This window comes from Hippoglossus hippoglossus, chromosome 24 (genome assembly GCF_009819705.1).
Source record: "Hippoglossus hippoglossus isolate fHipHip1 chromosome 24, fHipHip1.pri, whole genome shotgun sequence".
NCBI lineage: Eukaryota > Metazoa > Chordata > Actinopteri > Pleuronectiformes > Pleuronectidae > Hippoglossus > Hippoglossus hippoglossus.
In genome coordinates, this window is record NC_047174.1 from 20,548,428 (window position 1) to 20,573,213 (window position 24,786).

Here is a 24,786-nt window from a genome sequence, read left to right on the forward strand (position 1 = left end):
CTGATATGGAGAAGCCAAAGTAACCACAAGGTGGCGCTCCAACAACCAGACACCCTCATGGGATGAAGACGTAACACAGAAGGATGAGTGAACATGCACCCCCCGTCTTCCTCAGAGCGCCACACACACTGGACTGTAGACAGAGACCAGTACACCTCAGTCCTGAACTACTTGGACTTATTGTGTGGTTCATTTGGTTTTGAACAGGGTCACAGTGTTCCTACCATGCCCCACCCATTAAATGTAATTATGTAGTTTTGAATGGAATGTTTTTACTTAGTTTGGATACAGTTAAACAGAGTAGATACTAACAATAAGTATTTGTTTGAGAGTTTATGTTAGAGTGTAGGACTCCAACATGTTCCTATCTAAGGGATGCTGATTGAATCTGTCTCACAGTGTAGCAGTTTGAATCTGGATTCTGTGGTGACATCCCCATACTGTGCACCAGCAGCCATGAGCTTTAACAACAACCAATGATGTACCAGAGCTGAGCAAGCCACAGCAGCTGTGGGAGCATGTCAGAAAAACCAGAGGTTCTGCAGATGAGAAAGACATGTACAGTGAGAAAGTGAAAGAAACAAAGTTCTGCTGGTGAGGCTTTTCCTCAGAGTGCTGACTGGAGAGAAGGAACCGAGGACAGACAGGTGCCTGGATATGTTGCTTCACTCATACATTTTCTCTGCCTGAACAATGACTTATTGTCTTGGAACTGTGGAAGTTCCTCTGACAGGGTTTGTGTAGGTACCGTCATACGGCCACAAGAGGGAGACAGAAGTTAAACAGCAGGTTTAACTCATCATTACCTCTAACTCTCACTCACACCCTCTGTCACCACCATCAACTGCTCCTGATACGAAGTACAAAAGAATTTAGTTTAAGCCGATCTCAAACAGAATCAATCTTAAGAAAAACAGGAAAAACAAAAAGAACCACCAGGAACCGTTTATTGTTAAAGTGTTCATGCTGTTTGGTGTGAACTGAAAGAGGTCAGCAGAGAGTCACTGTCACCTCACAGCAAGGATCCCCTGACCACTCAATCAACGTGTCTGTCTTGACATGTGTCATCTTCCACAGTTAGCAATTTTTTGGCCTTGGCCAAGAGGGATTTTTCCATTTTAGCTTAAAATCTAGAGAACAGAAAAGGACAGATAATCCACTGCTTTACAAAAAACAAGGAAGAAAAACTAACAAAAGTTAGGGAAAGGTTAAGGAAAGTAACAGAATCTTGTGTAGCACAAATTCTTTGTCAATTTTTTAAAAATGTCTTTAATCATCCTGCTTTAGATCTATTTTGGCACACACCTCAGGGAGTTCTGATCTGCAGGTTGAGAACCTCTGTTGTAACAAAACAAAAGAGTTTGCACCAGGAGTGTGTCTGCACAGGCCAGTGTCACAATTACAGAGATTTCAGATGTGTGTGTCATGTGATATTAAAACATTTATTTGACACTGATCCACTAAACAGTTCCATGTCCAGTGTGAATTCACCATCATCAGGGTGTACAGTTCTTATCCAGACAACCTGCCATACACTGCTCCACACAAGGGTTTGAATCAGGTTTTGCTCAAACTGAAGCACCAAAATGTTATTTCTGAAAACAGCAAAGAAAAACACTCAGCGGCTCACAGTAGTCAACAAAATGCTTAAACCATTGCTGTGGATTTGAAATGTAACTTGGAGTGTAGAGGCAATTTGAGTCTGATTTGATTATGTGTTATAGCCATAGTGATCAGAGGAAAGAAAAACTAAAGAAATGTATTGCAGTCCCAGTGACAGTGAGCCGTGCACTCTTTATGTGCACGTATACAGTAGGTCTAAAGGTGTGGTGTGATGGCTTCCTGCATTTAATAGTCAGAGAAAAAAAACACATGAGCACAGTTAACATGATGATGCTGAGGCTCTAGGGTGTGAACAGAACTAATGCTTCTACAGGCTGCCAGTCCTCAAACACACAAACACGCACACAAACAAACACAAACAGTTTGTGTGGCTTTTTTATGCTTGTTTGCTTTTTTCTTACAAAAAACATAAAACTGTGTTTGCTGCCTAACACGGTGTCTTGTCGGTAGCAAATGGTTTTGAAGGCTGTTTATTTAGATAAGAGGTTAGATTGCATCCTCAGAGCAGCAGTGATGGGACAGGGCTAGTTAGCATGCTAACTTCAATAGAATAGGAAATAAAAAGTTACCATTAGTGTTGTTTTCTACTGCTGCAGTGAATGAATTAAGGTAGGTTGGTTAGTAAGAGTTGTGAATGATAATGTTGGCTTGTAGCAATGACAAAAACTTACATATGGCACCTTTAAATTTATTCTCTTAGGTATGTTATGATCTTTACAGCATCTCCAGCATCACATTTTCTTAGACATCCAAAATCTGTGGTACTTTTCTATTTAATTTTAAAGACTTGAGCCCCAAAAGCTAAATTAAACACTCAAGTCTGCACACGGCACAGAACAAACAGGCTGCACCACAAAGAAAAAGATGAACTTTCAGAACACATAGCACAAGCATGAATTAAACAGAATTTGTTGGCTTTCGACTGCATCCTCAGTGAATGGAGATGGCTCAGCTGTTTTAATGTGGCTCAAGAGTGGAACCACAGTACTTCCATTCTACAGATCAAAACAAAACTTGACCAAACTCGTGTCCGGAGAAAAGAGAATGCACATAAGACTGATCTCAGAGAAACATTGTTTAACAATCAAGCACAGCCACTTTTCATTTCTCCGACTACACGATGACATCTTTTAATTTCGCCTTGATGTTGTCACATGACTGTGATGTGACCTGACATTACTCCAAGGAGAACCCATTTGTTTTATTGAGAGTAATGGTGATTGTATGAAGGAGTATGACGGAGGAAGCTGATACAGTACATGTAGAACAGATTCGTCAGCGTGACCTTGCAACAAGCAGTTTCCAAACTTTTTATTAGCCGAGACCAATGGAATTTTCTGTCATTTATATTTGCCCAAAGGGGCAGTGTTCTATTGACCTAGAGAACTCAGTTGTTGTCTTCCCAAAGCCCTGCTATTGATTATGTGGTGAATACCAAGTTATTATAACTTACACTAATACATCAAATGTTTGTCAGAGTTATAATACGACCCATACAGAGTATGAAAGCTTGCTCAAGACAAAAGTTTGACAAAATAATCTTGACTTAAGTTCAACTTACTTGTTTTTTGTGATTTCATTATTCATCGGACATCTTCTCATGGACTGTAATGCAGATGTAGATAATCAAGTTGTCAAATGTGATAAGTGCCAATTCAGCAAAGGCAGATAAGTGAGGATTAGTAACTATTAGGGGGAGCTGAGATTATATTGTCATGGAACTGTCCTTTAAAAGGAGGAACTGTCGGCAGACACATACACAGTCAGAGAGTGTTTTTCTTTATTTCAGAGCTTGGTCAGTCGAACAAACCTCTGGATGTGTCTCAAGCAACACTGCACATTATCACACAACTGTAAGCTGGAGGCCACAGGGACAAACACAGAGCCACATCATTTCTCATATTTACACATTATTAACTCTCAGTCCCTAAGGTCAGCTTCTGCTGCTCAGCTCACATAGTGTTAGCAGTTGAGCCTCTCCCTAAAAATGCAGCTGTATTCCCCAGGATGCCTCACAAGGATGGACACAAAGCCTAGTTTCTTCTTTGTTGTCTGCTGAGTGAAGGCAAGTCATTTTCTGGGTCTTCAGCAGTAAACAGCAGCTGGACACTGAACAGTGAAACAGTGAGCCAGAGGACAGAACAGGGTTTGTGGAACACAGAGTCTGTGCAGATATTCTTCTAATGTCAATGTCTCTCTTATGTCCCATTTTCTGTCAGTTTGGGGAACATGTTCCACAAGTCCTCTGAATGTAAGTTTATTATAAGACAAGAGCTGGTGGCAGGAAGTGAGCTGGCTGGCTCTCCCGACTTCCTCGTTTTAGAGCCATCTTAGTCTGTTAGAGATCCAGGAGACACACAGAGTGTGGGAGAGGAGCAGTTAGGGACACAGCGAGCTGCAGAAGATTTACCACACTCTCCCCTGACTGTGTGCACCCCACACTTCCTGACCTGAGTGTCACTGGCCGAGCCGCTGCTGACAATCGCAGTACCGCTGCAGGGCACCCAACAAGTCCTCATAGGACACATTTCTGTGAGAAGGCAGGGAGCTGAGGACACAGAGAAGGACACACACGTCAAACACAAGGCTACACATTCAGAAAAACACACACACCTGCACTGCTAGTTCAACAGCGCCATTTACTGTTCATGTTGGTTTCATTCTCATCTCTTTTTGTTATATTCTAACTGAAGGTTCATATCTAAAGCTGGATCTTCTGCTTGTTTAGCTACATTTTAAACCTCAGTGCCTCAGTCACTGATTTAGTATGTGACACTGAAACAGACAGTAACTCACATGAATTCAGTGAGTCTGATGTGCCAGGGGAGGAAGCCCAGTGTGCTCTCCACTGGACCAAACTTCACCACCAGCTCAGGTTCTGGAATATTCTTTGACTCTGAAAGAAGCACAGACAGGCAACAGATTCAGGAAACATTCACCTGAGACAGTTATGCTCATCATTAATGGTCAGTGATTACCAGTCACATATCACCATCGTAATTAACACCCCAATGTGTCATTATCATGTCCAGAGTGGTTTGACAGTGTCATCACATAGTAAGTTAAAGGGATAGTTCACCCATATATGAAAATTCCTACTCCGATGGAGTGGTGGGTGAAATGTTTGAGTTGAGATACCTGACCTGAAGAATACCAGCTGCTGCAGCTGCCTGGATGTGAAATCTCTACAGTAATTGTGACACTGGCCTGTGCAGAAACAAGATCTGCTGATGCCATGAATCCGTGCCACAGACTGTATATAGAGACTACATGACAGCTCCCAAAGTGAAGCCACATTTAACTCACCCCCTGGTGGCTGGCTGCAGTACAGGTCATAAACCCAGCCCTGTTAGCAGAGGGGATGCTGACGAAACAAAAACTAAAAACCTGTCTTTTTTGTTCCAATACAAAATGCAATAAAAATTGTTCGAGAGCCGAGACTTGCTATTGGGATAATGCAGACTCTGGCTCCAAATGATGTTGAGACAACATGGCAGCACCTGTATCATATTGACCAACACTCTTTCTAAAATACAAATCTAAAGGGATATGTATATAGTATTGTGACTTAGATACAACTTACAGCTGCAGTAGTTCTCACTGTGGCCTCACACTAAGACGCTTCCACTGGGGGCCTTTCTGTGTGGAGTTTGAATGTTCTTCCTGTTCAGGTTTCCACCACCAGTCCGAACACACGTAGCTTAACCAGCAACTTCAAAGTGCCTGTAGGTGAATGGTTGTTTGTCTGTATAGGTCAGTGCTGTGATCTATCCAGAGATGTACCCTGCTTCTAGCCAAGGGTCGTTTGAGATTGGCTCCAGGCCTGGTGTGACCCAAAATGGGCAGCATAGCTAATGAATATAGACTTTATGTAAAACCACTAAATCAGAACACAAATGTTTGTCGTCAGGAAAAAAATAGTACTTTGCTGCACACCATTCATTTCTGTTTGAATTAATTCAGCTTTAAACAGGCCACATAATGGGCTTCACTCACCTGAAGTTCAAGTCTAATTTCCTGTTTTTTGCCTGAACTTATCCTTTCTGACACAAAGAGAGAAAAGCTGCTGCTGCTGCTCATGCTGCCCTTCCTGTGTGAGCTGCTTGTTCCCTCTGGTTACATTAAAGCAGCTGTGATGCTGCAGTGTGTTCTCCACCAAGGATTATTGAAACTTAATTTCTTGCTTTGTGAAATGTCTGTTGTTTAACAACACATGCAGAAGGGCTGGGACGATAAGACATTCCTCCTGATTTGATACTAACTAACTAACTAACTAATTTTATACATATTGTGATTGTTAAGTATTGTGATTCAGTATAAAGATTAATTGCCATTTTCGTTTGCCTTTCAATCCTAGACAATGGGGAAAAGTTGTATCATTCACTTCTAAAGAGTGTGTATTCATGGTAGTCACCAGTGTTACACAAGGTTCAGGAAAGTACAGATTACATAATTTGCACACTGCCACTGTCTGATTCATTTTTTTAATAAACAAAAAACCCTATTTGGTCAATTTCTGTGTTTGTAAAAAGAGCGGAAGTAAGCCCGTGGTGCAGAGCGACAGCAAGTGCAACGCAAAATACTAAGTTGGAGATCTTAAATGTTATAATGAGAAGTGGACGACCAAAGTGCATCGCAAGAGTAAGGCTGCCTGCAGTGAAATCCGAGTAAGCTCTCTACAGATCCTGAGACATCTTTTTCGTAAAATGCCTGGTGCAACACTGCCATCAGCTGGATCAAAGGGGTAACTTCTTTCTACTTTGACGAATAGGAGGGAAATGAAGCATCTTTCAATAAATTATATTGATCCACAAAGATTTTTTTTGTGCAAAGAATAGTATAAAAAAAACGATGATCCTGTAGTGTAACAAGTTTCCCCCCCCCTAATAAGTAGAGTAAGTAAGTGGTACCTTTGAGCATCATGTCCAGCATGGTGACGCTGATGTCTCTGGAGCTCCTCTCTTTGTTCTCCACAGAGCGACAGAGCTGCTGCGCTACCTTGACGATGCTCTGCTTCCCATCCTCTGGAGACAACACCTTCACAGTAGGCCTGCAGGACACCACTGACACACACACACACATGCAAAACACATGATTACCTTTATCTGGCCATGGCTGAACACTTGAGCATGATACATCTTCAAAGAGAGATGGATCAAATTTCCTGGTTCTGCATGTTTAAAGTGGAGCTATGTCCACACAAATTTTACATTTTTAATTTAAAATGAAAAGTTTTTTGCTTCCTATCAGAAATAAGAGATTATTTCCGGGTTAGGGTAAATGCTTGTCCATACTTATACCATTCATTCTACTGTCTGGATCATGTCATGAGAATAAAACACTTGTTCTGTTCTTTGTATTTATGTGGGTGTGTCCAGGTGCAACTAGGAGGTTGTGTCGCTTAAATGTTGCTGCCGAAATGAATTGTGGGGCTATATATTTTCTCCTTTCCTTTCATAAAGTGTGGTCCGATGTTTCCTATGCTAAAGGAGATAAGTTAGGAAATATTGAAGCTCCTTTCCTGATCATTTACAGAATTCCAACAACTCTTATTATGGTGGGCGCTGAAATACTTCTCTGTTTTGTGATTAGAAACATAAAACTGGCAGTGTCTCAGTACTTACGTTTTGAAGACGTTTTTATAGTAGGACAGTGTGGGGGACAATTTTCCCATAGGCCTTTAATGCACTGCCTGCAAATTTAACTTCATTTAAATTTAAATTCATGGTAAATTTAAGAACTTAGTTTCGTTGATTTTAATTCAAGACTTTTTAAAAAGAAGCATATTCGCGTATTCCACTTTCTAGTATGATTTGAAATAAATATCTGTAAGAAATGTGCCCTTTAACTCAAAAGTAGCACACACTATCAGCTAGATAGCGTCTGAGAAATAAGATCCTGACTTTAGCTTCTCAAATATCAAAACAACAGCGAAGTGGAGAGGAGAGAAGCACTGATAATATTGTTTTGTTACTGTCCCAGGCAGTGATGCAGGAGATCTGGATGCTCAATGCTCAACACAGGAAGGAGATACAGACAGCATACAGTACATCTTTCTGAAGTCAATGATACAGTGCATGGTTGTCACAATGTTTAGGAATGTTGATGGTTACTGGCAGGTCCACCTCTTCACTGTTGCTGAGGAGGTCCACAACCATTGTGTCAACAGAAAACTTGATTGTGTGGCGTGCTGAGCTAAACGTACTGGATAGCATCCTGACACTCGGTAGCTTCACAAAGTATTCAGATCCCTTTACTCTAAGCACACTGCTGTCTGTTGCATTTATGAATGTTTCTAAAACATGTTTCATTTTGTCAATATGGTTTATAGTGTAGATTGAAAAAAGTGGTTGGAGCAGTAAGCAAACTGGAGGGGGTTTAGTGTTATGGGGAGGCTGAACTGGTCCCAGGACAACCGTCAAACCTATGTGACTGCTATGAGTCAAAAGATTTAAACAGCACATGGCAGGCTTCTAAGGCACCAGGATGATGGTGGCTTTGTGAGCGGTGACCCCAGATAGGCTGTCTGCAGTCACATGCATAACCTGGTCATCAGGTCTTCATTGCCAGTACATTGTTAACATAGGTGTGCCCCGTCGGGTGGGATCAGCTCCAGAACACATTTCCATAATGACAAATATCATTTAAAGAGAGAGAATGTGTGTGTGTGTGTAGTATTGGTTTGTATCTCTAACATTATATTATTTAATTAGGACTTATACATTTTATTTTGTACCTAAATAAAGCTAAGTGCACTATCCTCCTAAAATTTGATTGATTGATATCCTGGCAAACATTAAACCTCATTTCTACACAGCCCTCTGGATTAGGTGGGGCTGTCCCACACAGACAAGTTCTAGGTCGAGGAAAGTCGACATATGCCTATAGGCACAGACACTGCAAAGATCAACATGCTGCCTCAGCCAGCAGTGAGCAAACTGGCTACACCTGCTCCACAGCTTCCTCAGTACAAGTCATAACCAACATGGAAACTAAGATCCACTTGATGGGTTTATGAGACGAGAAGCTAACAAAAGACCAATCAGTGTGTAAGGTTGATGCATTTAAATATCTCAAACGGATGGACAGACTCAGACAGACACTCCTTATCCAAGTGTAGGGTGGTACAAGAGGAAGCTGCACTGTTCTTCAAGTACTTGCTACAATCATGGAGAAAATTCATGACTTTGATGTCCACAGTAAAACAGAGTGAGACAGCTGTTCACACTGGAAGTGTGTCTGCTGTGGAGCTGCTGCTGCCAGTGCTATGTAGGGTTTGCCTTCGCAAATGGCAATAAATAATACATATTTTTATATGATGTCATTATAAATTTAATCTACATTCTGTTTTGACAGAGAAAGGGTTAAGAATCATTTGATCGATTACAATTAAGTGTAATTGATGTGTTCGATACAAAAAACAGATATCCTGCTTCACTTTTTCCTTTCTTAGTTAAAAATAAATTTCCAGTGGGGGTTTCAGGTTTCTGTTCTACAGGTTTCCAGGGGAGGGGGGGAGGATATCAAGAACCATCTAATTTACATTAGAGCAAGACCTTATCATTTGTGCCAAGGAAACTTTAGATGTGCCTGCATTTAGTCTCTGCTCAAGAGCAGTGCGGTTGTTTTGCCATTGTGGCATGCTCTGGGATTGTTTTTCACTTTTCAATGGCTTTCCAGAGCTTTTACTTTGAAACGGGGACTGGAAGTGTTGCAAATGTTGGTGACATATTTGAGAGATAAAGACATTGAAACTGTGGTGAAAGATTATTTTAAGCATCTAGTTTCGAGCTCTAGACTCTCTAGAAGAGCAGTGTGGCAGCTCGAAGACGATGGGCGCTCACACATCCAGTGCAGCCTGGGTGAAAGTCCAACATAACGGATGGTGAAATAAAATACCAGCTGCATGGTCAATTTACTTAACTTTTATGTCCAGAGTCAATTTCATTCACGTTTAATGAGACTCGCTAACATCAGATGCAAAATGATCTGATTTAAAGATTTTGTGCGTTCAAAGAAACCTCTGTGGTAGATCTCTCAAACTGTAATACAACTACCTTGATGAATAACTGATGAGTAATACTGACTGACACATTTTTGGGGATCTTAACGTGAGACAGAAATGTGTGTATGTGGGTTTCTGTGGGCTAGCTGGCAGTGTCAGTTTCGGTCTTTTGTGTTCTGGAAAGTGAGTCCAACAGCAAACAGAGGAGTGACGTACTCCTGTCTTGGTTTTCATCCCATAGAAAGACAATAGACCAGGGAAATTCTGAACACTGAGCCTGTAGTGTATGAATACAGCCTTTATGTTTTCATTCATATACTTTTCATTACAGTATTCCCTTTCCTCTCAATATTTTGGTTAGATATGATTTGAGCAGCTCTCAAAACATTTAATCCTAAATATTTTGAGGGGCTGTTGTCAAGCAGAAGGATATGTCTGTGTTACTTGGAAGCTAGTGAAATAGTAGACACCCCTGTCACTTAGAATATATGGTCAGAAAACCTCAGTATGACACTCCAGCTTTTGAGAGGGAATGAGAGACTCAGGGCAGTTATACCATGCGAAACAGAATCAAGCCCAGAAGGGGAATGGGATTCAGCTCTTTATCAGAGTATCCACCCTGCAAGTGTAACAGCGTTTAATGTATTTTACATATGACGTTTAAGTGTACAGTGAGGGACACAATTGTGCAATAACCACCAGTTCTAAATGATTAGAGTGTGTCGCATCAATAAGCTCCGACATAATCAGTTGTGCTCCCTGTTTAACTTCACAGTACTACCAGGGTAGTGTTACTCTATTTATAACAGTGTAATGTACAGCAGGGAAACTGTCTGGGATATCTTTTGTGTTTAATCTTTTCAAGTCATTGTAAATATAGGAATAAAATGTTTCATACAATGATCTTTTCTTTTATTCAGCTGCACACTGTTGCTTTCCTTGTCTGTACAGAAGTGTATTTGGAAAAAAGCTGAATAGAAAGTGGGTTAGGTGTTTGCCAGAGAAGAATCTACATTCACCAGAAGAAAAGAGCTGGGATAATCAGGTTTACTCATTCCCTACCCCTACTACAGAAACCAGGTTTGTCCTTTACATGCCATTTAAGAAATCAGGTTACTAAAGAAAGATGACTGTAGGCTGTTTATGCCAAAGTGCATGTAAACACACTGACTGAAATAACAAAAGAGCAGTAAGTCCTCACCATGATGTTGGTGTTTGTCAGTACCATTGCTCAGGAACTCCACATTGTATTTGGATCCATCTCCACCCAGAAGGTCCTGCTGCTTCCTCACTATCTCCTCCAGCAGACGAGAATTATTCTTTCGGAGAATACCTGAGGGAGACATCAGCGAGGATGATGAGCATTTCATTCAACTGACAATCCAGAAAAATAAAAAAGTACAAGAGAATAAAGCAGCAAAGGCCAGAAGCAAAAGATAAACCACAACAGATTGAAGTCTGTGGCTGTTTCTTGGAATGATTACATTCAGGAGGGGGGAAAAAAGATCTGGTATTCTGCTCATCCACAATCAGCAAACCAGCACTCAGAACTTGCTGTGAGAATATCAGTCTACTTTAATAGTTTTTTTCCCCATCCAATGTGATCAGAATCTACAACTAAAGCCACGCAGACATGTAATGTCAGTCAGATAATAAAGGGCAGCTGTATCAGGTGGGATGAAGTTGCTGTTGGAATAAACCAGTCTATACAAATCAAAGTGTTTGTGCCCGTATGAGCCCTAATGTAAACAAGAGTTGTGTCCTTAACTGAGGTCTTGTACATGTGTAGATTTTCTACTACCTACCAATATAGTATAGTCCTATATCTTTAAAAGTATACATAGAACATGACCATAAACTCTGTGTTGGTGTAAAACTGAGGCATATAATCTGACCTCTACAGTCACATGCCATTACTGGAATAAACCAGCGGGAGGGAAGTGGGTGAATCATGTCTCTAGTGGGAGGGAGGATCTTTTTTCTACTTGTATCAATCACGGTCAGATGAGCTGGGACAAACTGTGGAAGTCAAACTAATTCATCTCATCAAACTAAGGCAACACAAACAGGTGGTAGAAAGTAATGTGATAAGTCAACAACAGTGCAGATTAGATCGTCTTGTTGGAAGATTACTGTGCAGGTGCATAGAACTACAAACAGGCACAGGAGACGAGGACCTGAGGACAGTGAGCAGCTGCTTCAATACACTGGTAGTGATCAGAATAAGTATTAATTAGTTTGAATCAGTAGAACATAAATACAGCAGTGGATCTCCCCACTAGTTTAAATGTGTTGAGTAGTTAGCAGCAATTACAACATAAGATTTCAGTAAACCCGAGTCACTGTATTTACCGTGATTGTCATAGACGCTGACATTCGAAATACCGACGGCCATACACCACACCACCAGGTTGGCTATGTCCGAGTAGCTGGGCTCCTCTTCGGCTACCAACAGGCCGATGTGGACCGGCAGCTTCTCCAAGGACCTGCCATCGGACAGGCACCGGGACCGGCGACTGACAGCGTAGTTCCCAGTTACCGGGTTAGCGTTAGCACCGGGGTTGCGATTTAACTTCTTCTGGTGGTCCGGGAAGCCAGCCAGGGCTACCGGCAGCAGCAGCGCGGTCATAGCCCGCTCCCACAGTCGGCCCTTCCAGCTCCGAAGCCGGACTCGGAGCCAGGAGACGAGGGCTCTGTTGACGTGGACCAGCACCAGCAAGAACCGCCATAACAGGCCGTACAGCAGCGCCATCGGCGTCTCTATTCCTTCAGGGTGAAGACGGACTTGACAGCGTTCAATTGTACAGCACGGGCTCTTTACCTGCCTGTTAAATCCGATTCAGCGGCGGCAGCTCTTCGCTCCGCCTTCCGCCATCTTCCCTTCGCCTTAGCAACCCCTGACCTGTGAACCCCCAGCGTGACACGTAGCTCGCTGATTGGACAGAAGCACAGTGACGTGTTCTTCTTCATTGGAAGATTAGATACGTCACCGGCGAAATGCTGCCCTCTACAGTTTGTTATGATAGGTTCAGTCATTTTTCTTGTAGTGATGGGCAGGGAGCGTTACAAGAAATGATCAACCCTTTCACTTACCATCACTTTATTATGGTACTCACTATCTTCCAGTGGAAAACTAGAGGCCTCATAGCAAATGGACAGAAATGTAAGAGACAAACCAGATGTAATGGTTGGTTGATAGATGTTATGGCAGGATATATAGCTCAGTCAGACATGATAGTATATCAAATAATGAAGTGGCTGGTGGTATCACATTCATTAAAGACAATCTACTATTCAGAAGAAGAAATCCTTCAGGTGGATATGGATGTACAGTTGTTGAGGTATTAATAGCATAAGATGCTATCAAAATAGTTCATTTCTATAACTCACCTCAGGCTTTAACAGGAGCAGTGTTTAAGGAGATATTGGGACAGGTGTGTTGGTGTGGTGACTTCAATGCACTCAATCGTCTATGGGGCAGTGATCATACTGATAATTATGGTACAGTGGTTGAAGAAATGTGAGATACAAGGAGTCTTGTATTTATAAACAATGGTAATACAAGATTAGATATATAGAAACAAGATATCATGTGTTGATTTAACCATAGTTTCTATAAATGCTGCTTTAATAAGGCTCAATGGGATATGTTTGAAGAGTGCTGTGGGGAAATAACTAACAACATTAAAATGGATGGCACTGTGGATCAAATCAAATCAAATCAAATATACTTTATTGCCCCATAAGGGAAATTTTCTTGGGCCAAAGTGCTACAGCAGCTGCAGAACAGCACATTGTACAACAACAATAACAACAACAAAACAGCACACAAGGACATATCACGTAAGACCCAGAATAATGAATGCACTAATGAAGTTACAAACATGATAACTGAAGCTGCCTCTACACCTAAAACTGTCCTAACAAACAGAATTGTGCCATTGTGGAAAGATGAATGTAGTTTGACCAATAAAGAAAGAAATAAAGCTCTCAGAAACCTCAGGAATGATCTGAACTTAGACAGTTTGACGGAATATAAGAAAAAAAGAGCCAAAGCATTTCAAATTAATTAAAACAATTTTAAGATAATACAAAAATAAAAGCTCAAATGAATGCATGGAAAAAACTTAGCTCTACGGTAGAAAGAGAGAAAGATGTGGGTCATGTCTGAAATATGGTTCAAAAGATGAGTGTGAAAAGGATATCTAATAAAATACACTTTCTTGCTGAGGAGACCTTATTTCAATGACAGATGTGGACAAAGCAAATCTTATGGGAAGAATGGTGCATTATAAAAAGGAGGAATTCAGTTCAACCATGGATGTGGAATTTACCTGGAGGGAAATGAGAAGGACACTAGAGGGCAGCAGGAATTCTGCTCTGGGACAAGATCAGTTATGCAACATTATTTTCAAAGAAATGCCAGAGGAAACAACGGATATAGTGCTGAACATTTTAAAGAAGATATGGACAGAAGGAACACTATGCAGGATGGCATTCATTTTAATTTTAAATTACAGACCGATTGCGTTAACCTCCTGTTTTCAGATTATCATATTTTCTAGAACAAAAGACCTTGAATATAAAAGAAGTGATGACTATAGTTTTCTTTGATATAGAGAAAGTTTACGATTCTATTTGGAGAGAAGGGCAAGGCATTGGTGGAGGGTTATATAATTGGATCATGGATTTTTTATTTAATCAAATTAAATGATTTTTTCTACATTTCCCACATTTATTCCACATTTTACATATAGGTTTCTGTATAATAAAACCCTTAAACCGAATGTTTGCAACTGATGTGTGTGTGTGGATATGGACATCAGAGAGTGCGGTGAGTAAAGTCAAATTGAGTGTTTGTGTGTTAAGCTAAGACAGAATGCAGGGGTAGAAAAATCGGTGAAAAAACATTGTTACACCTCCTCACTGCCTGTCTTTTTCCCTCTCCATCTTTCTCACACACTTGCAAACACCATCACCAATTCAACCAATCACACTCACAAACATGATTTGCACATTTACATGCATGTGATGGCCTATAATAAACCAAACCTCAAATCTATGATTATATTTCTGTATATGATTTACAGCGTGTGTGTGTGTGTGTGTGTGTGTGTGTGTGTGTGTGTGTGTGTGTGTGTGTGTGTGTGTGTGTGTGTGTGTGTGTGTGTGTGTGTGTGCAGTAACGACAGTATCCTTAATCCCTGTCTTTCTCCCTCTTTGTTCTTTGTCTCTCCACCACATGTGCACACATCATCACTAATTCAACCACTCACACACACACAAACAAGGATGTGCACATGTGCATGTACACTCAAGAGATTATAACAAATGCAACCTGAAAATTCTGTATATGAGTTAGTTAGCTAGTATAACCACCATTTGCCACACGCAGTGCGACACATCTCCTCTCCATAGAGTTGATCAGGTTATTCTGACAATTGTAATAATATAGGTATTGCCAAGGATAGTAGTATACGTGAGTAGGAATATTGTAAATCTAAGTAATCTAGTTGCAATCATAATCCACGATCAACTGGCACTACGATCACTTTTCACTTTTCATTTTGATGTATGTGTCTGGGTTTGAGTAAGGCCGAATAAAAGATACTATGCTGCAATAAAGCATGCTTGGGTATTTGTTGCTCATAGTAACCAGTATTTGGTGTCCTATCCTCCCTCACGTCTGTATTTTTAGTTTATGTTACAGATTTCTTCTAACCCTGAGGTCAAGTCATCCTGCCTTCTTTGTTTCCATAAAGACAGATGAGGCCCAGGTGAGTGCAGGGACTCTGCTCTCTTCTCGTAATCTTATCACAGCAAACAGTGCGTGAGTGGTTCAGTTTACCTGCCGAAAACAGGAGTTATTTAACATGTGTTTGGCCCGGATATGGTGAAGGGCGGGAACATGTGCATCTACGTAACCGAAGAATCCCTGTATGTTGACTGCACTGGTGTAAAGAGCAGAGAATGTAAGACTCATTCACATCACGGGGACAGTTTTCAGATACACTTGACATGACAGCTTAGTGAATACTGTTAATGAATAACATAGACAAGCAACTCAAGATAGGTACGATTTATGAGACTTACACCTTTCCAAAATCCAATTAGACCATAAAACAGATACAGTAAACACGGCTTCTAATTGTAGAGCTGCTTCTTCTGCACTCCCACGTAGAAGCATCTGGAGACAGAGCTGAAGGGAAGAGGATGAATTAATGTCCCAGATAACCGATGTGCCTCATGTTTCGATGTAACCCTACATAGACTAGGGTCTTTAACCAGGTAATATGTGATCATGCAATACACCATTGTTAAGAGAAATCCTACCTTCTTTCTTGTGAATGGAGAATATTGTCAGTTTCTCTCATCAATCTACACCCTGTATATCCATACTAATATAATTTTTTTAAATATATAAGCAATTATTTATTATTATTTATTAAAGTAATAAGTATTGCCTGTTTTCTACCACTCTACATTTATCAGCGTTCATCCTTCCCTTATCTCTGACCAGTCTCCCTGTCCCTACTGTATGCTCCACCATAAAGACCTGATCGAGGGTGTGCTGCTAAAAATTGTTGCCCCTCTGATCTGTGCCTCACCACAGTGTTATCACTCACATCTAAAGTGAGTTAATTCGAATTCTGTGCTTGTTGTTTGTCCTGACAAGCAGTGTGAACTGTGAGACTGTATGGTGTGTGTCTAAACTATGGCGTGTGGTCTGTAAATGGTAAATGGTTTGTATTTATATAGCGCTCTCCTGGTCTAGGTGACCACTCTAAGCGCTTTACAGTACAGTTTTTGCCATTTATCCATTCACATACACGTTCATACAGTACATACTGTGCAGCACTTTTTTGTATGAGAATGGCACAGGGATTTAGAGATCAGTATCTTGCCCAGGGACACTTCAACATGTGAAAGGGGAAGACTGGGATGAACCAACGACCTTCTGATTAGCCTGTATTTATACAGCGCTTGAAGACCACTCAAATCCCTTTACACTTCAGTTTTGCCCTGATCCCATTCACACACAGTTGTTATGACATGGTTTGAGGAGTCAAAGCAAAGCTGGGCCTTCCTACAAGGTCACCATGCAGGCCCCCCCACAAATTAACCAAGGCCCTGTCCAGAAAAAGCAGAACTATCCTTGGGGGCAGGACAAGAGGAAAAAACTCTTAACTTGTAGTCTCTGCGAGTTTATTGTCAGCAAAGAACAGTAATTATAGGTTAATGTGTTAGTTTGCACTAACCTACCTGGGGGCAAACAGCTGTTTGTAAACATCAGATACAAACAGCTCAGACCCTAATTGAGCCGTTAATGTATCACCCAGCTGATAGTCCTAAAGGGATAGTTCACAGAAAAATGAAAATCCACTCATTATCTACTCACCACAATGCCGATGGAGGGGTGGGTGAAGTGTTTGAGTCCACTAAACACTTTTGGAGTTTCAGGGGTAAACAGCGTTGCATCCAATACAATTGAAGTCAAATAAACAAAAGAAAAAACATAAAACTCCTCCATACTGCTCCTGTGGTGTCATCTAAGTGTCCATAAGCCCCGAGATTCAAACTCGACTGGGAACGGTGTCGTTTACACCATGTATTTAGTCTAAATGTCCTTTGTGATGCTCCTCGGGAGCCACGTTCACGCGGGAGCATCGCTGCATAGCTGCAGTAACTGCTTAGTATCGCTGATGTCATGTGGATGTTTATGGAGTTTGGCCCTCTGTAGAGGATCTTGTAAAGGAGGTGGTTGGTGTGGGATTAGGTGTCCGAAGGCTCTAGCTGGGAAAGCTGTGGATTTTAGTGAAGTAGGAGACATTTGCTGTTAAACTTTTCCGAAATGCAAAAAAAAAAAAAGCATGGTCATTAGATCAGTGAAGGAGAAAGTGTAAATGTCATTTTAGGATGTTTCTATATATTTGTATGTCTTCAAACAGGCTTGGTATATTGAGGGGATCTTTAAGTGACTTAAAAGTTGATCTTGAGTTTAGTTGTGACCCTTTAAATTGATCTCTCCATCTACCAGAGGTGCTGCAGACGTGCAGCTTTAGTGGAAATATCTCAATTTTCTTTTTCATACTCAAAAGTCAGCAACAAAGCTTTGGAGTTGGTGTGCAAATCTTTTAATGGTTTACAGTACTAAGTTGGCAGTTTCCCCACTTCCTCCAGACTTTGTGCTTAGCTCAACTAAACAGTCCAGGATTAGATATTGGTACAGATCCTCTCATCGTAGTGAGAGAAAGTTGAGAAGCAAGATTATTTATTTTGGTTCTGGAGTGTTCCTTGAGTTGAATATGTGGCAGTTCAGTGGACAAAGTCACAAAGTGATTCATAGAAATCCTGACTGCTGGCCTTAGGCAATGGTTGAATCTAGTGGAACTGAAGTGATCATGTTTTGTTTGGTCTGAAGAACCCTGATAGCTGATAGTGTATGTGACTCGGTCTCTGTTTTTGTTCACTGTGCTTTCTCAGAAACAACAGTCAGGAATCCTTGGATGAGAGCACAGATCCTCCAGCCAATCAGGGTCCGGATCAGATCCAAATACAATCTGACCAAATTCACAATCTGACTGAGCTGAACAAACACTGCTATGACTCACCTCACTGTGTTCTTCTATCAAAGTCTACTCCATCTAGACATCAACTGCTGGCCAACCTCTATCACTCACAGCCACATCCTCCACGTCTAAAGTGAATAAAAGTGACTTTAATTTCTTTAAGTGCAAATCACCAAAATGATTAGGCCATTACTGGGTTGGACTTTTATGAAGGAGTATTTACGGTGGCCCTGAGAGCTCAACACACTGCAACTTAAGAAAACACATGCAAGTGGACAAAACACAAGCAAAGTAAGAACACGTCTTCATCAATTTGACAACACAACACATTACACATAACACAACACATTACAGAAACGCACTGCAATTCCAGAAAACGAGAATTACAAGAATTTCTGAAACAGGTCCCATAATCCATAGCTACTGAAAGTGTTTGTTTGAGGTTATCACTACCAAAGATGGCTGGATTAGTTAATATATCAAAAAGTTCACTATCGTGTTCCACCAGCATTGTGAAGACACAAGAACAATTATATTTGTGTGTTATTAGCTTCAGAATAAGCTTTATTATTTTGACCATTTACTCCATCAGCCTCAACATGCAAAGTAACACAATCCACTAGGATGAATGGTGAACATGGTAAACATTATAATGGCCACACATCAGCATGTTCATAACTAAAGATGAGGAACTCACTTTGCATCCTACAGCTCATGTCTCTGGGAGGCAGACACCATCTCTACATTCAAGGTTAGACTTGAAGCATTCCTCTTTGATACAGCTTATAGTTGGGACTGGCTCAGGGGAGTCCTGAACCATCCCTTACTTACCCAACATGCACTGAACACTTCTGTCTCTTCCTCTGTCTCTGCCACCCTTTGGTCTGTGCTCCAGATCTGACACTACCCAGCAATTATTCATATTATTAGTATTGTTGTTGTTGTTGTTGTTGTTGTTGTTATTGTTTGCATTTATAAGCTTCACTCTTATTATTTTCATTACAACCAGTCTGACAGAGCTTAAGTATTAGTTACTCAGTTCTCTCTCCTCTCCCCCCTGATTCTGTTGGAGGTTTCTTTCAGTGAATGAGGCAGTTTTTTTTCTCCACAGTCACCAAGTGCTGCTCATTGTGGAAACTGCTGAGTTTCTCTATAATTTTTACGGCCTTGACCGTACAATGTGAAGTGCCTCGAGGTAACGTATGTTATGATTTGCAGCTGTACAAATGTAATTGAATTGAATTGCAAACTTTAGTGTTGTGTGTTTTGTTAACATCACACGGAACAATGCCAACCCAGTCTGGGAGGAATTTTCTTTGTGTTCTATAGACAGTTGTGGTTATGGGGATCTCTGTCATTTTAACTGTCATATAATTTCCCCTGTGTTCACTCCTCTATTCAAATAAGTTGAACATGTGAGTAGCAGTTCAGAGGTTTGGATTCAGGCCTGTGTGGACTAGATACTTTGAAAAACGATACAAACCTCTGCAACTGCCTTGATCTCAAAATTTGAACGGACATGGACATCGTTGGTCACTTGCTAATACTGTCAGTGAAATGTCAGAGGCAACAACACAACTTTTTTTCCCCATCTATATTTCACTAGGTTTACTTGGTTCACTGTAACTCATCTTGTATGTCAATTTGAACTTTCTGTGGAAACACATAGTTTTCTAACACCTTTGATTCAATCGAAATCAATTGAAGATCAGTGGAAAGATCCGAATCGAACCACCTTGGCCTTCAGCCGTCTGCATGTGCTGATTGTGTTCCACTTTTATCAAATGGAAAGCTTCTTCATTTGGCTGTTGTGCTGCACAGATGGGTCCTGTCAGTCCTACGTTAGTGTACACACTGCAGTGGGGTTTCCAGGCGGTGGGGTAGTGAGGCCAGAGGAAGGTGGCTGGGTCTGTTTACACCTCTACAGATCAGCTGCTTCAGCACACAGCAGCCTGAATAAGCTGCTAATGCTCTGGATGGAACATGACCCATCAGTCCTGCAGGTCATTAACAGGCTCTGACAGGCTGTTACCATGGCACCCGTTCCCATGACTTCTGTTCCCATGGCCAAGAGCCTCCAGGGGAAGTTTGGCCACTTAAGAGAACAATAGTGTTATTTCTGGTGTTTCCTGCTGGTTACTCTGACCAAACAACACACACAGCCTGTTCAGCTGCAGGAGCATGAAACCAATGGTGTGTGTGTGTGTGTGTGTGTGTGTGTGTGTGTGTGTGTGCGTGTGCGTGTGCGTGTGTGTGTGTGTGTGTGTGTGTGTGTTAATAAAACAACAAGATATTCACTTCTGTTTTCCTACTTGTCATATACGCTTCATAAGAGAGATGGGAAGTTATTTTCTTCTTTTGAATTTGGCGTGGGTGTTTTCTTCCCTTTTATTCAGCTCAGATTCTTCTCATCAAACATGAAGTTTGGTCTCCTTACAGTTTAGTGAGGCACTGTAAATCAAACTTCATCATCTCACACACACACACAGAGCAAAGCGCATGCGTATATGACAGACAGACAACTCCCATTGAGCACATGTTCCCGCAGGTCACCTGATGGCGTGTCTCAGTTGTGTGCTCCCTCTGACTGGACCTAGCTACTCATCTCAGATCCTTTAATTATCTCTGGGCTGCATCAGTGCCTAAGGCAGAAAGACGTTGGGCTCCACACAGTGCAGTGGTTCTTTATGCTGTGATCTGAAACTCGTTTTGCCAAGGTCAGTCTCGGCTGTGGTTAAAATTCAACAAACGTGCCATACAGCACACAGATCTGCTTTGTAAAGATCAATTTGTTCTAATAATACTGTATATCAGTGGACATCATGAGTTGTTTCTCTAACTGAGGGGAAACCCACACCAGCATTCTTGCATAAGTCTAGAGCAAAAAAACAAACTTCAAGTTGGTAGCAATGACAATGAGAGTTTTGTGCTGCTGCCTGGTTTTGTTGTTTATAACATATTGTGTCTTTTAGTGTATTTTGTCCCAAAAACGTACAGTATAGTGGCTACATGTTTACTGATGTTGCCCCTGTGGTCTCAGGTCCCTGACAACAACCTGTATTTATCAAATACCTCAGTAGGGAATCATCTCTAACTGACCAACTGCACAATGATACACAGTTTATTTTTTCCTTTTTTGTCCTATATTTAGAGATGTTTCATGATGAGATTGTTACCAAAAGACAATTGTTTTGTTAAAAATGTATTATTTTTGTGCAGGATAGTCAGGATAGGTGAGAAACATTTTGCTATTCAACAACAATGATCTATATCTGTCACAGCAAATCACGCTAACCAGTCTTTCTTCAGATTATTCCTTTCCCCACCACCATGCCACCAGCCAGAAGAGGAAGGGGAAACAGAAACTCCCTTCTGACCTAATGTATACATGGGGGCTAAGCCTCCAATTTTCTACATTCCTCTGAGGAAATAAGAGTAGAATTCATTGTGGAGGCGTTATTCACTGATGTGTGTGGCAGCTGCCGTATTAAAGCTGTGAAAAGATGATATGAAATGACCTGTCATGGTCCATTGTATTCATTTCCAGAGATATGCAGTCTGGGAGAGCCTTAGTTATCGCAACAAAAACTGTATTCATTATTTATATAAAACAACATCAGAAGACAGTTTCTACACACAGAGATCAGTGATTCCAGCACTAGAGAACATTTCATATGGTTTTAAAACCAAGGTAAAACCATGAGTTAACTGTTCCTGTGAGGCAGGCTAACTGCTCTCCATAATCTAATCTCATCACAGATTTATACCTTATGATGCTACAACGCGATATTTTCCATGAAACACACAGCATATGTGCACAGACGAAGCAATTCCTCAACCAACTGCCCCATAATGTGGGAAGCACATTTACTCAACGATCCGAACCTTTTCTAATAAACACAACACATTTGTGCAGGAATCTGGCAGGGAGGTGTGTGTGTAAGGAGCTGGGAGCACGAGGAGGCAGTCGGCGCAACCTGCAGACATTAAGCAACCACAGAGTCTCTTATGGTCCACTGCATGTGGCTGACTGTCAGAGAGTAAAGACACAGGTGAGCTGCAGGGACACCATCTGTTGGTTCTGATACTCCAGGACAAATTCATATCAGCTAGACTAGCATTCAGAGGAGTGCATACCCCCACCAAGGCCCAACAGTCCCTTTAAATTCTGTCAAGCATTGATCAGTCTCCTAAATGTGCCAATTTGTTGCATCAAGATCCATCAATTATTCCCTGTGAAACTGGTGAAAACATCAAAAAATGAATTGTTAAAGAAAGTAGCCTTTATTCTAACATATTGACTGGTTGTTTTTGTCTGCCTTTACTGACAAACCACATATTAGTGCCGTCCTCACTCAGTCACTGATGGCTACCTATTAGGTGAAGTATATAGACCTGAAACTGAGATTTTAGTATTGAGCAGAAGCAGAGGAAAATGGGCAGAACAACCTGCACTTTGCAGACTGATTTATTATAGCTTATATGTTGCTGATTCATTTAGATCAACACTACATGGATGGAGGGAAAGTAGCATTGTCAAACATTAAACAAATATATGTGCAAGGCAGAAACGTTATTACACTTACAGTATAAATTGTTTTTGTTTAACTGTTCTCAACCCATCTTCACAGACTGATTAGTGGGTCAGACAACACTCACTCCCAACTGATCACACAGACTCTTGTTTAGGACCCTTACCTTCACACCAGAGACCTGGGTCCCAATCCAGACTCCTGTCTGTGTTTAGGTTTAAACAACAGAAGGTTCTGTAAATGTTTTGACTCTCATAGCACTAAATTAGAGAGAGTGTGGTATGGTTTGATACTGAAACGTATACCGACTTCAAAACCAGAATACCTACTCACCATTGGTACGTCAGTATACAACAAGCATATGATGAATCCTGTATCGACTTTGAACACTGCAGAGAACAATAGAAGTCTATCAGACTACCTTACATGTAGGGTACCCAGAGTAAAAATGGAAGCCAAAGGATCCTGACCAAATGTCCGTATGTGACGAGAGACAGTGCACAACAGCATGCTGAATAAGAAAAATGAATGACAAGTGTGATGGAAATTTGACCTGGTGAGACTTCTGCAATAAAGAGATTAGAGAATCAGTCTTTTAAGTATACTTTATTCCTTGCAAGGAAGGTCAGACAATCATACAGCATGCGAAGAGCATTCTGCAGAGGGAATGACAAAGAAACAGTTGCAGGCGTGTGCTTTTTATGCAGATGCAGTGAAGAGATGTGTGTGTATGAAGTGTATAACTACGTGTGTGTGTACATATGTGTGTGTGTGTGTGTGTATGTATGTGAACTATGTGTGTGAACTGAGTGAACAGTAAAATCCCAGGAGATAAGACACAGACACATGCTGGAGGCCTCCTGGCCAAGCCAAGACCCAGACACAGGCTGAAGGCTTCTTCGAGGTCTTGATGTGGGGGGGGGGGGGGGGGGGGGGGGCACAGTCTCAGATTTGTGGCCCTGATGTCATCTTGACAGTTACACAAGCAGAAATAGTATGCATAAGCAGAGATAATATATAGTGTGGTATAATGGTAAAATGTTCCATTTCAACAGCTTCAAAGATCAACTCACATTTTCAGTATAAAGACTTTATTGGTTGTAACTGCAATCTGTCATTACAAAATAAACCATAAACTGAGAAATTACTGTGGTGACAGCAAAATCTGCTGTAGAATACATTCAACAGTTGCATTTCACGTGTCAGTCCTGTTTAATGACAAGAATACATCTTATAGAGAAACGTATGAAGGCACATTTGGGGAACCTGGAATGTGTTTATAGGCACTTCATTGAAAAAGTGGTCAAAAATAAGCTTTACATAATCCTGATCATCATGATCTATGTGTGATACTGTGGAACAGAAGGCTTCCTCAGCCTTTCAAAACAACAACATAAAAATGTTTTGTCAGTATAAGTGGCTGATAATCAAATGAGAATTCACCATAGTATGACGACGAGACTGTTCCAGAACCAGTCTATAGGGTAGAGATGCTAGTTCTACCCAGGACTGCTGCAGGGTGAGAGATAAGAGGCCTGGATTCATTGTAAACTGTGGGCAACACTCCCATCTTGACATTAGGAATTTTGTTGAGTGCCGAGAGGAGATGGTAAAGGGATATGTACACACTAGTTCTGTGACTCACTGTGAATTCAATCAATTTCAGTAGATCAATACGAATACCGTCATTTCTGAATATCCTAATGTTCAATATTGTTTGCGCCGATTCTCTTCGAAAATTGTTTTCCAGTGGTATGCTTATCATAGGAGGGAGGTAAAACCACTAAATATATTGTTCACAACTTACATCCCCATACTTTTTGGTGCAATTTCCAAATGAGGCTGAAAGCCCTTAAAATCATTTTAATAAATATAAATTTATATACAGTCACAGTAAATTTAATACCTCAGAGCCATTAGGTACTCTGACAAAAATACACCCTGCGTGTTAAGACAATGAAGGGGGACAACAGCAGTAGCAAGAAGAAAAACCAGACTGTGTGACTGTGTAGGTTAATATTATTCATTACTACAGCACCAGCAGATCTTACTTAGT

General features: G+C 41.0%; 1 protein-coding gene across 1 annotated transcript; it reads right to left on the minus strand.

Annotated features, from left to right (window-relative positions):
• Window positions 1-3,237: 3,237 nt before the first annotated feature.
• On the minus strand, window positions 3,238-12,547 carry nus1 (NUS1 dehydrodolichyl diphosphate synthase subunit). The gene is made up of 5 exons (XM_034580491.1): window positions 11,981-12,547; window positions 10,830-10,961; window positions 6,534-6,686; window positions 4,420-4,519; window positions 3,238-4,171 (listed from the first exon to the last, which is right to left on the minus strand). Exons 1-5 carry the CDS (start codon window positions 12,378-12,380, stop codon window positions 4,081-4,083), a joined length of 876 nt encoding a protein of 291 aa, XP_034436382.1. The 5' UTR covers window positions 12,381-12,547; the 3' UTR covers window positions 3,238-4,080.
• Between the last annotated feature and the right edge of the window lie 12,239 nt (window positions 12,548-24,786).

Coding starts and splice junctions, on each gene's coding strand:
- nus1 (XM_034580491.1), bottom strand. CDS start 12,380: ATGGCGCTGCTGTACGGCCTGTTATGGCGGTTCTTGCTGGTGCTGGTC. Junction 10,962..11,980: donor CAGCGTCTATGACAATCACG/GTAAATACAGTG, acceptor TGTCTCCCTCAG/GTATTCTCCGAAAGAATAAT. Junction 4,520..6,533: donor GCTGGACATGATGCTCAAAG/GTACCACTTACT, acceptor TGCTTCTTTCAG/AGTCAAAGAATATTCCAGAA.